Source organism: Embiotoca jacksoni, unplaced genomic scaffold (genome assembly GCF_022577435.1).
Source record: "Embiotoca jacksoni isolate LCO1_2020_lvr unplaced genomic scaffold, fEmbJac1.0.p SCAF_4, whole genome shotgun sequence".
NCBI lineage: Eukaryota > Metazoa > Chordata > Actinopteri > Embiotocidae > Embiotoca > Embiotoca jacksoni.
Window position 1 is genome coordinate 24,240,156 of NW_027185392.1, and position 15,715 is coordinate 24,255,870.

General features: G+C 40.1%; 1 protein-coding gene across 1 annotated transcript; it reads left to right on the plus strand.

Annotated features, from left to right (window-relative positions):
• The first annotated feature begins 871 nt into the window (after nt 1–871).
• Nucleotides 872–11,706, plus strand: LOC138209623 (creatine kinase M-type). Its single transcript, XM_069168312.1, has 9 exons — nt 872–984; nt 1,576–1,622; nt 1,953–2,151; nt 3,379–3,536; nt 4,764–4,896; nt 7,638–7,791; nt 8,026–8,149; nt 10,698–10,887; nt 11,097–11,706. The coding sequence occupies exons 1-9, from the start codon at nt 969–971 to the stop codon at nt 11,255–11,257; spliced, it is 1,182 nt and encodes a 393-aa protein (XP_069024413.1). The 5' UTR covers nt 872–968; the 3' UTR covers nt 11,258–11,706.
• Nucleotides 11,707–15,715: the final 4,009 nt, after the last annotated feature.

Below are 15,715 nucleotides of genomic sequence, written 5' to 3' on the forward strand. Positions count from 1 at the left end.
ATCAGACCTCAGGACAGTTGTCCACTTCACCTCAGTCCATCTTCAATGATCTCGGTCCAGAGAAGGCGGCGGTGTTTCTGGATCATGTTTCTATCTGGTTTCTTCTTTGGAGAGTTTTAACATCATTTGTGGACGCAGCGATGAACTGTGTTCACAGACGATGGTTTTCACAAGTGTTCCTGAGCCCATGCAGTGATTTCCACTCCAGAATAGTGTGTTTTTAATGCAGTGCTGCCTGAGGGCCTGAAGATCACCACCATCCAATATTGGTTTCCAGCCTTGTCCCTTGTGTTCAGAGATTTCTCCAGATTCTCTGAATCTTTTAATGATATTATGAACCGTAGACGATGAAATCCAATAATTCTTTGCAGTTTTATTTTGAGGAACATTAAAAAATACTTGCCCTATTTTCCCTCAGTGATGTGTTGCCATGGTAACCTAATTAGTTGAGATGTTCCCCCAGTTTTTTTTTTGTTTTTTTTTTATCTTTACACAACTTTGTTGATCCTGTCCCAACTTTTTTTGAGACGTGTTGCTGCCATCAAATTAAAAATGAGCAGATATTTTTTATAACAACAATAAAAAAAATTAATTCAACATTTGATTTGTTGTCTTTGTTCTGTTTTCCATCAAATATGGGTTTATGTGATTTGCTAATTATAGCATTTGTTTTGATTTATATTTTGCACAGCGTCCCAATTTTTTGGGAAATAAAGATCGAAGAATCCCGTCCGTTGAAACAACAACAAAAAAATGACACATTCTTAGCTGATGGATAAGAACATGTACTCTCACACAGACCGTCACCGCACTACAAACACAGGCGTGATGTCATGTGTTATAAAATGGGTGACACTGTTTGCACTGTAACTGGACTCTTGCAGGCTGCAGGATGAGGGACTGACACAACTATTCTTAGATCATTGTATGTGCTAACAGCTGTTTGAGTCTGATATCAAGCTGACAACATGTGGAAGGTCAAACGTGAGTGTCCGATCGTTTTCACTGCATGCCTCCATTTTTCTCTGAGCGAAACAACTCCCTACCATAGAAAGGTTTATCTGTCCGACTGAAGCTTTGTTCTAACCAGCGACAGCAGTGACGTGTTCGTGTCTGTCTGTTGTTATCACTCAGAAAACGTGGCTCACAATGTTTGATGTCTCGCTTTTCTTTTCCAGATTTTCTTACCTGATCAGTTTTTAATTAGATATTGAGTTTCATCTCGCAAGAAAAAAAAACACAAATATGTTGGATGTTTACGTAATACATGTATGTGGTGATAACTAGGAGAATGTGGGCAAGTGGAATAATTAAGGATGGGAACAACTCATTTTTTACCATTAGATACTAAATTAGATAATTTTTTTAAGTGATAATTAGTTTTGTCTTTGCACCTATCATTATCGATTTGTTATTTTTTTTCCTTAGTAAAACAATGTGTTAAAAAAAATTCTCATTGTGTTCAGTATATAAAACAAACAGCTGAGAAAATGTTTAACATGTTTTTATTTTCAGATTTTTAGATATTTCAGTATTTTGATCTATGGTATGTTTACCATCTGGTTATTGTTGCAGCTCCAGTTTCGTTTCCCATGGAGACGAGGTACCGTCCCATTTTGGAGGTAAACATAATAAACATGATACAGTGTGATTCAGTGATTTCTTTTGGAAGCCACATTGTGCCAAGTTCTTGTGTCTGTTTTAAGTAGTATGTAATATGACAGAGTTATTGTATACATATATTGTATACTACTATATTATAACAGACAGGTGAACTAACCACAGATTGGACTTGTCACTGGAGGTTCTGGTTTAATTTCTGTTCCTTCTGTCATAAAGTTGTGATGTCAAAAAGACACTGTAGTAAACAACACTGCTTGATGCGACAAAGCTTATTCATACAGTGAAATCCATTTACTCTCTCCACTATTAAAACCTTTCTTTGCGTTCAGAATTTGGTTCCCCCTGACCCCATGTCCCAGTTCCACCTGCGGAGAGGTTCCCCTGAGGAGGAGTTCCCCGACCTGAACAGGAACCCTACCTGGATGGGGCGGATTCTCACGCCGGCCATGTACAGCAGACAGTTCAACCGCTGCACCCACAGCGGCGTCATCTTCGATGATGTCATCCGTCCGGGCATCGAGGAACCAGGTGACGTCACAGCATGATGTCAGCATGATGTCAGGAGGATGGTGGCTGTCAGAGAACAACAAAAACATTCAAATCTGGGGGGTGGAAATCAGTGACTTGTTTGTCCATAGAAATTACAAATATCTTTAATTATACTTTGAGCTGTGGATGAAAAATCAGCTCTCTCGATCTTTTTTCTCAGCTGATCAGAACAAACTATAAGCTGTTAATATAAGCTTACTACAATTACTAATGTGATTAACAACTTTAGCTCTCATTATTTAGAGCTGCTTTCATCTGATTCAGGTTTGGTTTGTGGAGCATTTGGTTCACATTTGAACACATTTGAGATCAAGATGAAGATGAAGAGACCTACAGATCAAGACCTGCATCACAAAAATGAACGAATAGAAAACGGTTGTAAAAACTTAGAACAAAAGAAGAAAAGGCCAAGATGAGAAACAAATAATGCATCCTCATTCAATATTCAACTATATGCACCCATCAAACATCAACTATCAGTGATGTCATCATCCATCAGTGATGTCATCGTTGGTTTGTGAACGTTATGAATCCTCCAGTTCAGATTCTGTCCGTCACCATCTTTGTTAGTTCGGAGCGGTTTGGAGCAGGAAGTGACCATATTTGGACGAGCTGGGGGAGGAGCCAGAGGTGGATCTGACCGATCTGATCGGAAACCTGACGATACTACGTCCCGCCCACCGATAGCTGTAACCTGACTGCACCACAGGCCTGTCAATCAAACAGACACGCCCCCAAAAACAGGTCTTCTTGAATCTTCTTTTCTAATGAATGAGGGATTATTTTCAGATGGACCTCCAGAAAACTAATAAGAAGGAGTGACTTTAGCTAACAACACCGAGATAACTGATGGACACATTTTATTCACTTTGGATTTGATGACAGAAGTTGAATGGGAGTCTATGGAGCCGGAGGCTTTTTGGAGCCGACCTCTAGTGGCACTTGGTGGTATTTACATTGTGATCACCAACAACTGATGTAAAGGAAACTTTGAATCGTACCAAATATAATTAATCCAGTTGATCTAACTTTTAAATCTGATGTTAACTGATTTGAGCATTTCTTAAAAACGTTGTATGTTTTAGACTTTCTACTTCCTGTATTTAGACCACTCATTGTATCCTGTTAAATTACAACCCAGTCTTTTAAACTGTGCTAAACCCGTTCCTGATCTGAAGTGATGTACGTCCTTGTTTGCGTATGCAGGCGACTCGTCAGGGCTCGTTTCTGTCGGCTGTGTCGCCGGCGACGCCGAGTCCTACATCGTCTTCTGTGACTTCTTTGACCGAGTCATCGAAGCGTATCACGGACACAAGGTCACCAGCCAGACTCCCGAGAGCGACTTCAACTACAACAACCTGAAGGTAGCCAATCACAACTCAGAATATATATAAATAATAATAATAAACCAGAGAAACCATAGAGTGTGGTTTCACACCAAACAAAAACTAGAACTTGCATATTTCTCTCGTTTTCACAACATTTTTTTCCACAGACTGAATCCGGTCATTCAAATCAAAGCAGCCACATGAAGCTGGTTTACATCAGAAAGATTTGAATTTGTACACATGCACACTGAAGCTCCTCAGGGTTCAGTACTCGGACCGACAAATTTTAGATTTCACTAATCCAAAATTATTATGAAGCATTGCATACATTTCCGTTGCTATGCAGATGACACCTGGCTCTATTTATCTACAGTATGAAGCCAGAAGAAAGAAATCAGTCAGAGAAACTTTGATGTCTTAAAGATATAAAGGCCTGGATGACCTGGAACCTTTTACTTCTAAATTCAAACAATCTAACCACATAGTTACTCTGGATGGCATTGCTTGGCCTCCAGCACTCCTGTGAGAAAGTTCTTTTTATTTTTGACCAGGATATGTCTTTAAAGCAAGTCTCAGAGTGGTGCTGAAAAACTACACGATGCATTTGTTTCCTCCAGGCTGGGAGATGGTGATTGTTTATCAGGATGTCCCAGTGACTCTCTGAAAAGCCTGCAGTTGATCCAAAATGCTGCAGTGAGAGTGGATTTAACAAGAGAGATCATATTTCTCCTATATTGGCTTCCTGTAAAGTCCAAGATAGAATTTAAAACCTTTCTCCGTATGTACGAGGCCCTTAAAGACCGTTATTCCAGGAGCTCTCAGACCTCCCATGATGCACTGAGCTCCTCCACTATCCATGCTTTCATATTCCACCACTGCGTGTCAGTCTGATATGACTTGTGTTATGATTTAGTGCCATATAAATATATCGAAATTTGAATTGAATTCCTAATTGGGGATCCAGTGACGATGAAAAAAAACCTGCAATTACAGAAGTAATCTGCTTTTTAAGACCAGAAATAACTTTATTTAGTCTGAACACACCGACGCTGTCTGGCCAACTTCTTCGTTTAAATGGTCACAAAGGTCTGAAATAAAATGACTGCTGGTACTCGACTACTGACGCTTGTCTCAAAAAACATGCTACAACTGTCAGGTTTGGACAACCTAACAAATGGTGTGTGTGTGTGTGTGTGTGTGTGTGTGTGTGTGTGTGTGTGTGTGTGTGTGTGTGTGTGTGTGTGTGTGTGTGTGTGTGTGTAGGGGGGGGAAGACTTGGACGGATCGTACGTTTTACGCTGTGACATCACGGTTGTTCGGGGCGTTGAAGACTTCTGCTTCCCGACACACTGCAGCCGAGGAGAGCGCAGACAGCTCCTCACACTGGCCGGGAAAGGTACTGCATGTTTGTATCTCCACACTAACTCAGAGTGTGATGACACATTCCCAGAATGAACCCAACACAGGTTCAGGCTGCACTGGGCTCTCAGAAGAACTTTTTTAGCAGAACCTTTTTGTTTCTCCACATAAAGCAAAGCTAAGCTTCAGAAACCCACTCGTCACCGAGGGTCAATGTAAAATCAGAGTTTTCTGTTGTGATCATTTCTGTAAGTTTCTGAGACAAACAGTCAGACATTTGCATGAACTTCATGCTTTGATTGGCTCACTGTTATTGTTTCTTGCATACTTTATTGTATTTTTCTATGTGAACCAACAAGTGTGACACTGTACTTATTTTTAAACATAAATTGTGTCACTAAGCTTTCTAATTGTGGCCATTTAAAATGACTATCAACACATCATCACAAAGAGCAAACTGTACTTACAATGTGCTTCAAAACCACAAAGATCTGAGATCCATAAACAGGTGAAGTTCAAACACAACTAACAGAAGCAGTGCTGGTGTGTTCAACATGAGGTTCAGCTGATCTGGGAGAACATATACTGGTCCAGATAACGACCAAACTGGCTGCAGGTGAGGTGGGTGTGGCCAGCAGGAGCCAATAGAAACGAGGGTCCGTATTCACAAACATTCTCAGAATCCTCTCGGAGCTCCGAACTAAAATTTAAAAATGTAAAAATGATCAAGGAGTCTCATCTCAGCAGAGATTTATGAAACTTCTCTGATCAGCTGTGATGGAGGAAAGGACAGAAACCTGATCTCAGGGAGGGGGTGTGGTCCACCCCGTTGCTAGGTGACACGTCCTTTTAACAGATGTGATTGGTTGATCCAAAATATTCCCTCTTGGTGATAAAGGGACAGAACGGACAGCGACCTCCGGTGGAGATCAAGTGAACTGCGTGTTAAAGCGTGTGTGTGATGAGTGCTGATGAAGGTTGAACAGACTCCAGTCATTTCTACACTCCAACATCTTCATCACTTTCATGTGTTGTTGTGTTGGTGGGAGAAGAGACGTCTCTGATGAGACCACAAACATCCTGCAGACCATCTGGACACTTTCATCAAGTCATTCAGAGTTTGAACAACATTTCTCTGACTTCGTATCATTTTCTCTCTATAAGAAACTCTTCATCCTCTTGAAGTCTTCCTCTCTGATCCGGACAGTTCACCTCCTGCAGCTCTCTGAAGGCTGGAGATGTTTTTATCTTTACGAGGTGGGACATCGACCCCAGCGGGGACGTTGGCCTGCAGCACCTCAGAGGATTTTCAAAACTTAACCAAAATTAAGAATATGGGAGACCGCACACATAACTGATTTTCATATTGTAATAATACGGTCAAAAAGCAGGACATGTTCATACTAAATAAATTCAGAGCGGCGAGCTCAGAAACTTGAGATCTCACAGAAACTCGTGAGATCAAACGAGACTTCAGAGCAAAAAGAATATTTTGCACTGAAAAAATAAAGTACGCGGCAGAGTTTGAGCATTTTGCAGCGCGAGCTGGAGATGAGCTGGACGTGAAGTTTTGACGTGTTCTCAGACAGCGAATGCTACCAATGAATGTTCATGTTAAACGTACACAGGAGGAGGGAGCAGCAAAACGGATGATGATTACAAACACAATTATTTGTATGTGTTCTCTGATCTTCCACCGGCACCACAGGATCATTGGGGCCGTCGGATCGGCCTCGTTGTCCCTGAAGGGGGCAGTAATGCACCAAAAAGCTCTTAACAACAAAATAAAAGTAGAAGAACTTTAAACGCTAAAGCCGACAGATTTTCTAAAATGAACAATTGGAGTGACATTTTAGATGTTTTAAACTGAAAGACAAGACTGAATTTAAATCTACAATGGAAACAAGTCATTTTAATTCTTAGGAATGAATTTCATTTGATAGTAATTGGGTCACTGACCATTTAAATAGTTCAGAAGAGGAGATGCTGGAGCTGCTGCAACGAAAGCGTTTACCCATGTCTCAACACAACACCCGAAATAAATAATCAGACCAGATGTGATCATAAATATAATTCAAATTCGATCCTTTGTTTGTGCGTTCGACACCATTATGAGCAGATACTCAGGAGCTCTAATCTCTCTCAGACTACTAATACCAAATTGTTCCGCAAATTACTAATTCATATCCACCAAATAGCATTTAGTTCCCATGGTTGAATTAATTCGTTCCCACGTTTTAATTATTTTTTTTGCGCACCACATAAGTTTCTATAGAGACATCACAGCAGAACAGTTCCTCCTCTCAGCATGAAGGTCACCTGCTTCAACTGTCAGCTGACCGACTATAAAGGCGATAGCATCCTCAGAGTTAGCATGTTGCTAACGATATAATCACAAACCCTCAATATCATCGTTATTGACTTTTACCAACAATAATCCTTCACATCCTTCATCACAGCTGTCCTTAACTAACACAGTTGTTGTCAGCGTGACCATTAATGAATTAAAACGTGTGCACGAGATCGTAAATCGTGGCCTACATTAAGTATTTTAAAAGCACAATTTTTTTTCCTCTTTTTTCTCTCTGTAGCCGCTCCGTCGTTTTTAGTGTTAAAATGTTTTGCAAATCTTTTTGGAACAAAAACTGAGGAGTGAAGTTAGAGTTGTCTCCAGGTGTTCCTCCTGACTCAGACAGGTTGGACCTACTTTTAGTTTCAGGATGTTTCGTCGGTGCTGACTGTTCATAAACCAGGTGACCGGTGTCTCCTGTGTCTCAGCGCTGCAGCGGCTGGAGAGGGACCAGCCAGGCCGACTCCTCTCACTGGAAGAGCTGGACCAGGAGCAGCAGAGAGAGCTCAACCTGAACCGTCCGTCCTCCTCTGAGCTCCGGACCGGTGTGGCCCGGGACTGGCCCGACGCCCGGGCCGTCTGGTCAGTTGGGTTTTTGTTTAAATTAAGGACGGGCCGGGTTCAGGTGGTGCAGCAGATCATTAACTGACTGTCCTTGACACAGATGTGCAAACTGCTCATCAACACCACCAATCATTCAGAACCAGGTGGAAGAACCTCCGTTCAGTCAGTCACTGTCAGCGTTTAAATGGCAAATCAAAATCCAACATTTTGAGATTTTGTCCAACATCTAACGCCTCCTAACTCTTCGTGCAGGCTGAGTAACAATGGCCGCTTGGTGGTCTGGGTCAACATGGACGACCACATCCGGATCAGGACCACACGACACGACGCCAACGTCACCGAAGCTTTTAAATTCACCTGCGAGAACCTGCTGAAGGTCAATAATCAAAGATTTTTCTCGTATTTCTAGTTGTTGGTGAAGTGACACTCAATTTAAAGTTGACTTTTTCACTCGTGATACATTTTGCAAACATCTGTTGGTCTGATGAGCGTCATGTTTTCTACCTGTTGGTTTTTAACCGTGAAGAACGTCTCTGCTCCCACATATTGTTCCTCATCTCTAATAAGGGCTGATTCATGTTATAAGTTGAAACAGGTCATTTGTAACAATTAAATCCCATTTTTTAATACCACTTTGTACATTAAGGGTGGGGGGGGATTTCAGTGTGACACCGTTTGAGCAGTTTGGCAGGATTTTACATATTCTTGTCATTCGATTCATAACTAGTTGTTTTGTTTTTTTCTATAACCGATGATGGTAAAGTCAGATTTCATGCACCCAGTGGTGGACAGACAAAGAAGGATCAGTTAAACTTACAGTTCCTGTAACAGCAAAACAGACAAAAAAAAAGAAAACAGCCACTGAAAAAACAAATATCGAGTGAATTTTAAATATTTTTTACTAAAGTTTGTGTTGTCCAAGCGAGGTCAGTATGACGGCTTTGTTTGTTACCACCTGAAAAAACTAGTGTTGAACTGCACTGGGTTTTACTGAGAGGTTTTCTTAATATTACATTTTTTTTTAAATCGTGTTGACAGAAAAGGAACTCTTCTCAGTAGAATCCATTCAGCTCAACAGCTGACAAAATAAAGATATAAAAATAAAGAATAAAGATTTGTATCATCCAATGAAGCTGACCTGCCCTCCCGGCGATGCAAACATACCAATATATATATATATATATATATATATCAATACAATCACAGTACAGAAATGATAGATTGGAGGTGATTTACAGTGCATCCGGAAAGTATTCACAGCACTTCACTTTTTCCACATTTTGTTATGTTGCAGCTTTATACCAAAATGGATTAAATTAATTATTTTCCTCAAAATTTTACACACAATATCCCATAATGACAAAGTGAAAAAAGTTTATTTAAAACTTTTTGCAAATCTATTAAAAATAAAGAATGAAAATATAACACGTACATAAGTATTCACAGCCTTTGCTCAATACTTTGTTGAAGCACCTTTGGCAGAAATTACAGCCTCAAGTCTTTTTGAGTATGATGCTATAAGCTTGTCTCCTATTCTTGGGCAGTTTCTCCCGTTCTTCTTTGCAGGACCTCTGAAGCTCCATCAGGTTGGATGGGGAGCGTCGGTGCACAGACATCTTCAGATCTCTCCAGAGATGTTCAATCAGGTTCAAGTCTGGGCTCTGCCTGGGCCTCTCAAAGACATTCACAGAGTTGTCCCGAAGACACTCCTTTGTTATCTCTGCTGTGTGCTTCGGGTCGTTGTCCTGTTGGAAGATGAACCTTCGCCCCAGTCTGAAGTCCAGAGCGCTCTGGAGAAGGTTTTCATCAAGGATGTCTCTGTACATTGCTGCATTCATCTTTCCCTCCATCCTGACTAGTCTCCCAGTTCCTGCTGCTGAAAAACATCCCCACAGCATGATGCTGCCGCCACCATGCTTCACCGTAGAGATGGTGTTGGCCAGGTGATGAGCGGTGCCTGGTTTCCTCCAAACATGACGCTTGGCATTCAGGCCAAAGAGTTCAATCTTTGTTTCATCAGACCAGAGAATTTAGTTTCTCCTGGTCTGACAGTCCTTCAGGTGCCTTTTGGTAAACTCCAGGTGGGCTGTCATGAGCCTTTTACTGAGGAGTGTCTTCCGTCTGTCCACTCTACCATACAGGCCTGCTTGGTGGAGTGCTGCAGAGATGGTTGTCCTTCTGGAAGGTTCTCCTCTCTTCACAGAGCAACGTTGGAGCTCTGTCAGAGTGACCATCGGGTTCTTGGTCACCTCCCTGACTAAGGCCCTTCTCCCCCGATCGCTCAGTTTGGCCGGGCGGCCGACTCTACGAAGAGTCCTGGTGGTTCAAACTTCTTCCATTTACGGATGATGGAGGCCACTGTGGTCATTGTGACCTTCAATGCTGCAGAAATGTTTCTGTACCCTTCCCCAGATCTGTGCCTCGATACAATCCTGTCTCGGAGGTCTACAGATGATTCTTTGGACTTCATGTCTTGGTTTGTGCTCTGACATGTCCACTGTGGGACCTTATATAGACGGTGTGTGTCTTTCCAAATCATGTCCAATCAACTGAATTTACCAGGTGGACTCCAATCAAGTTGTAGAAACATCTCATGATGATCATTTTTAATAGATTTACAAAAATCATTGTGGGAGGTGTGTAGAATTTTGAGGAAAAGAAAAGAATTTAATCCATTTTGGAATAAAGCTGTAACAACAAAATGTGGAAAAATGTGCGTGCAGTGAATACTTTCTAGATGTACTGTACTGTATATATGATCTTCATTACATAGTTTGTCCACCAGAGAGTGCTAAGTTGATCTAGACATAAAATACTACCACTCAGTATAAGTTATTGGTTTCGGTCTCAAAGATCTGGTAAAAGTAGTTGTTTGTTTGTTTGTGTTTGTGTGTGTGTGTGTGTGTGTGTGTGTCCCCGTCCAGCTGGAGGAACACTACCAGGAGCTCAGACACCCGTTCCTCTGGAAGCAGCAGCTGGGTTGGGTGACGAGCTCCCCGGCTGACGTGGGAACGGGTCTGAGGATCTGCGTCCACCTCAAACTGCAGCACCTTCCTCGACACCGACGCCTCCGGGACGTCCTGAAGAGACTGAGGATCTGCATGGACACAACCGGTACCGAGCTCACGTGTGATAACATCCGTTATGAACTCTGTTTCGGGTTAAGCTGCTCATTTTGAATTTGATGCGTTTGGCAGACTGGCCTGTTACAGATTTTGCTATTTGGGGGTTTGATGTCTCTTGAGGACATTAAAGCTTTCATCAGTAGCTGAGATCAAACGTTTTAGACCTTGAGGTTCCTAATTGAACTTTTTATTTCCCAGAATCCTCAGCGCTCTATCACGTGAGCAACATGGCGACCTTCGGCCTCAGTGAGGTGGGTCTGACCCAGCTGGTGGTGGATGCGGTCAAACTGCTTGTTGCCATGGAGAAGAGGCTGGAAGGTGACCAGGACATAGATGAGCTGGTTCCTACACAGAAGTAGAACTGGATGATGATTGGCTGGAGTGAACGGATGGACGGACCAATCAGATGGAATACTATGTTCATGCTAAAATAATACGTCTGACTGTTCACATTTGTTTTTGTTCTGATATAAAATCTGATGCATCAGATGAAAAGACTTCACTAATAAGAGTTGTACAATTGCCAGTGGTACACGGTGTTCACACTGTGAAGATCCGTCACAGCACAAATTTGGGATTTCTGATATTGGGTTGTGAAGAGAACTGCATTGACTTCAGTTCTTTCCCGTTACATAAATATAATATATAACAAACATAATTAGTGTATCTGTTTTATAACTTTGTGTCCTGTACAATTTATAATCCACAATGCCAAAAGGCCCAAATATAATATCATTTAATCAATGTGACATTTAGTTGAGCTTTTTTTGTGACTTGTGAACAATAAAAAAAAAAATACCTAAACATTTTGAAAGCACTCCCTAATGAAGAGTAATATGTAATCACTTCCTTTGATAACAAGTATTTAATTGGATAATTTTAAAGAGAAGACCACATTTCCTGAAAACTCACGTCCAGTTTTTCCACTTGTTCTGGTGTCCTCCAGTTTATCCGGTTTCTCTGGCACTTACATGAAAACTACACTGGAAGTAAATGATCTGAAAACTACACTGGAAGTAAATGATCTGATAAACTACAATGGAAGTAAATGATCTGATAAACTACACTGGAAGTAAATGATCTGATAAACTACACTGGAAGTAAATGATCTGATTAACCACACCAGAAGTAAATGATCTGAAAATCACACTGGAAGTAAATGATCTGAAAACTACACTGGAAGTAAATGATCTGATAAACTATGCTGGAAGTAAATGATCTGATAAACTACAATGGAAGTAAATGATCTGATAAACTACACTGGAAGTAAATGATCTGATAAACCACACTGGAAGTAAATTATCTGAAAACTACACTGGAAGTAAATGATCTGATAAACTACACTGGAAGTAAATGATCTGAAAACTACACTGGAAGTAAATGATCTGATAAACTACACTGTAAGTAAATGATCTGAAAACCACACTGGAAGTAAATGATCTGATAAACTACACTGGAACTAAAACATCTGAAAACCACACTGGAAGTAAATGATCTGATAAACTACACTGGAAGTAAATGATCTGAAAACCACACTGGAAGTAAATGATCTGATAAACCACACTGGAAGTAAATGATCTGAAAACCACACTGGAAGTAAATGATCTGATAAACTACACTGGAAGTAAATGATCTGATAAACCACACTGGAAGTAAATGATCTGATAAACTACACTGGAAGCAAATGATCTGAAAACTACACTGGAAGTAAATGATCTGATAAACTACACTGGAAGTAAATGATCTGATAAACCACACTGGAAGTAAATGATCTGAAAACCACGCTGGAAGTAAATGATCTGATAAACTACACCGGAAGTAAATGATCTGATAAACTACAATGGAAGTAAATGATCTGATAAACTACACTGGAAGTAAATGATCTGATAAACCACACTGGAAGTAAATTATCTGAAAACTACACTGGAAGTAAATGATCTGATAAACTACACTGGAAGTAAATGATCTGAAAACTACACTCGAAGTAAATGATCTGATAAACTACACTGTAAGTAAATGATCTGAAAACCACACTGGAAGTAAATGATCTGATAAACTACACTGGAACTAAAACATCTGAAAACCACACTGGAAGTAAATGATCTGATAAACTACACTGGAAGTAAATGATCTGAAAACTACACTGGAAGTAAATGATCTGATAAACTACACTGGAACTAAAACATCTGAAAACCACACTGGAAGTAAATGATCTGATAAACTACACTGGAAGTAAATGATCTGAAAACCACACTGGAAGTAAATGATCTGATAAACCACACTGGAAGTAAATGATCTGAAAACCACACTGGAAGTAAATGATCTGATAAACTACACTGGAAGTAAATGATCTGATAAACCACACTGGAAGTAAATGATCTGATAAACTACACTGGAAGCAAATGATCTGAAAACTACACTGGAAGTAAATGATCTGATAAACTACACTGGAAGTAAATGATCTGATAAACCACACTGGAAGTAAATGATCTGAAAACCACGCTGGAAGTAAATGATCTGATAAACTACACCGGAAGTAAATGATCTGATAAACTACAATGGAAGTAAATGATCTGATAAACTACACTGGAAGTAAATGATCTGATAAACCACACTGGAAGTAAATTATCTGAAAACTACACTGGAAGTAAATGATCTGATAAACTACACTGGAAGTAAATGATCTGAAAACTACACTCGAAGTAAATGATCTGATAAACTACACTGTAAGTAAATGATCTGAAAACCACACTGGAAGTAAATGATCTGATAAACTACACTGGAACTAAAACATCTGAAAACCACACTGGAAGTAAATGATCTGATAAACTACACTGGAAGTAAATGATCTGAAAACTACACTGGAAGTAAATGATCTGATAAACCACACTGGAAGTAAATGATCTGAAAACCACACTGGAAGTAAATGATCTGATAAACTACACTGGAAGTAAATGATCTGATAAACTACACTGGAAGTAAATGATCTGATAAACCACACTGGAAGTAAATGATCTGATAAACCACACTGGAAGTAAATGATCTGATAAACCACACTGGAAGTAAATGATCTGATAAACCACGCTGGAAGTAAATGATCTGAAAACCACGCTGGAAGTAAATGATCTGATAAACTACACTGGAAGTAAATGATCTGATAAACCACACTGGAAGTAAATGATCTGATAAACCACACTGGAAGTAAATGATCTGAAAACCACACTGGAAGTAAATGATCTGATAAACCACACTGGAAGTAAATGATCTGATAAACCACACTGGAAGTAAATGATCTGATAAACTACACTGGAAGTAAATGATCTGATAAACTACACTGGAAGTAAATGATCTGATAAACTACACTGGAAGTAAATGATCTGATAAACCACACTGGAAGTAAATGATCTGAAAACCACACTGGAATTAAATGATCTGATAAATTACACTGGAAGTAAATGATCTGATAAACTACACTGGAAGTAAATGATCTGAAAACCACATTGGAAGTAAATGATCTGATAAACCACACTGGAAGTAAATGATCTGATAAACCACACTGGAAGTAAATGATCTGATAAACCACACTGGAAGTAAATGATCTGAAAACCACACTGGAAGTAAATGATCTGATAAACCACACTGGAAGTAAATGATCTGAAAACTACACTGGAAGTAAATGATCTGATAAACTACACTGGAAGTAAATGATCTGATAAACTACACTGGAAGTAAATGATCTGATAAACTACGCTGGAAGTAAATGATCTGATAAACTACACTGGAAGTAAATGATCTGAAAACTACGCTGGAAGTAAATGATCTGATAAACCACACTGGAAGTAAATGATCTGAAAACCACACTGGAAGTAAATGATCTGATAAACCACACTGGAAGTAAATGATCTGAAAACCACGCTGGAAGTAAATGATCTGATAAACTACACTGGAAGTAAATGATCTGATAAACCACACTGGAAGTAAATGATCTGATAAACTACACTGGAAGTATATGATCTAAAAACCATGTAAATGAAAAGAAAATAATTTAAATTTGTGAAATCTCTTTTCATGTAGAAGATGGGAGGAAGCAGGAGCGTCTGGAAGAAACTGTCTAATCTAAAGAGGCACCAGCAGACAGCGAGTCCATCAGAAACTGAGTGTCGAGCATCAGGAAGCATCAGACGGAAGGACGTGGAGAACAGAGTGAGATGAGCCTTAATGGAGGCTAATGGATGCTTTATGTTTCCTCTGGAAGAGAATGAGTCTCCTGATGCAGCAACCAACTCCAACTCAGGCCTTTCAGTCTCTGTGTCGAAGGCACGATTATCTTCAGCATCGTCGTCGTCAGGTCGGCCGGCTGTCGAAGAAAAGAAGCTCATTCACACGTTAGTTCACAAAGATGGAGCTCAGGACCTCTGAATGATGTTTAGAGAACGTCATGATTAAATCCAAATAAAACCCAGCGAGTCTCCTCCTGTTGCCGGATCAAAGTTTGAACTGTTTTAGCTTCCACCAAAGAGTCCTGATCTGCAATCAGAGGTTTTTGTGACATGATGAAGACGCTGGTTTTCTCAAACTCTCATTTGTTTGCAACTTACATTTTTTTTTTTTTTTGGCGAGTTCCTGTTTTTACTTGCAAAATATTTTTTGATTGCAGTGCAGAAAACATGTTTTCAAAACGGACTTGTGTGCTTCCATTAAAGAGACACAAAAACTCAGCTGCAGTTGTTGCTCAAAGGCTCCAGGGAAGAGAACATCTTCAGACAGGAACCGGTAGTTTTATGGGTCTGTACCTTCAGTAACAGAGTTTAATTTGG

Excerpts from the sequence above, each read along its gene's own strand:
- LOC138209623 (XM_069168312.1), top strand. Across the intron at positions 2,152-3,378 it reads TCCGGGCATCGAGGAACCAG|GCGACTCGTCAGGGCTCGTT; the intron begins GTGACGTCACAG and ends TTGCGTATGCAG. Across the intron at positions 8,150-10,697 it reads CCTGCGAGAACCTGCTGAAG|CTGGAGGAACACTACCAGGA; the intron begins GTCAATAATCAA and ends GTCCCCGTCCAG.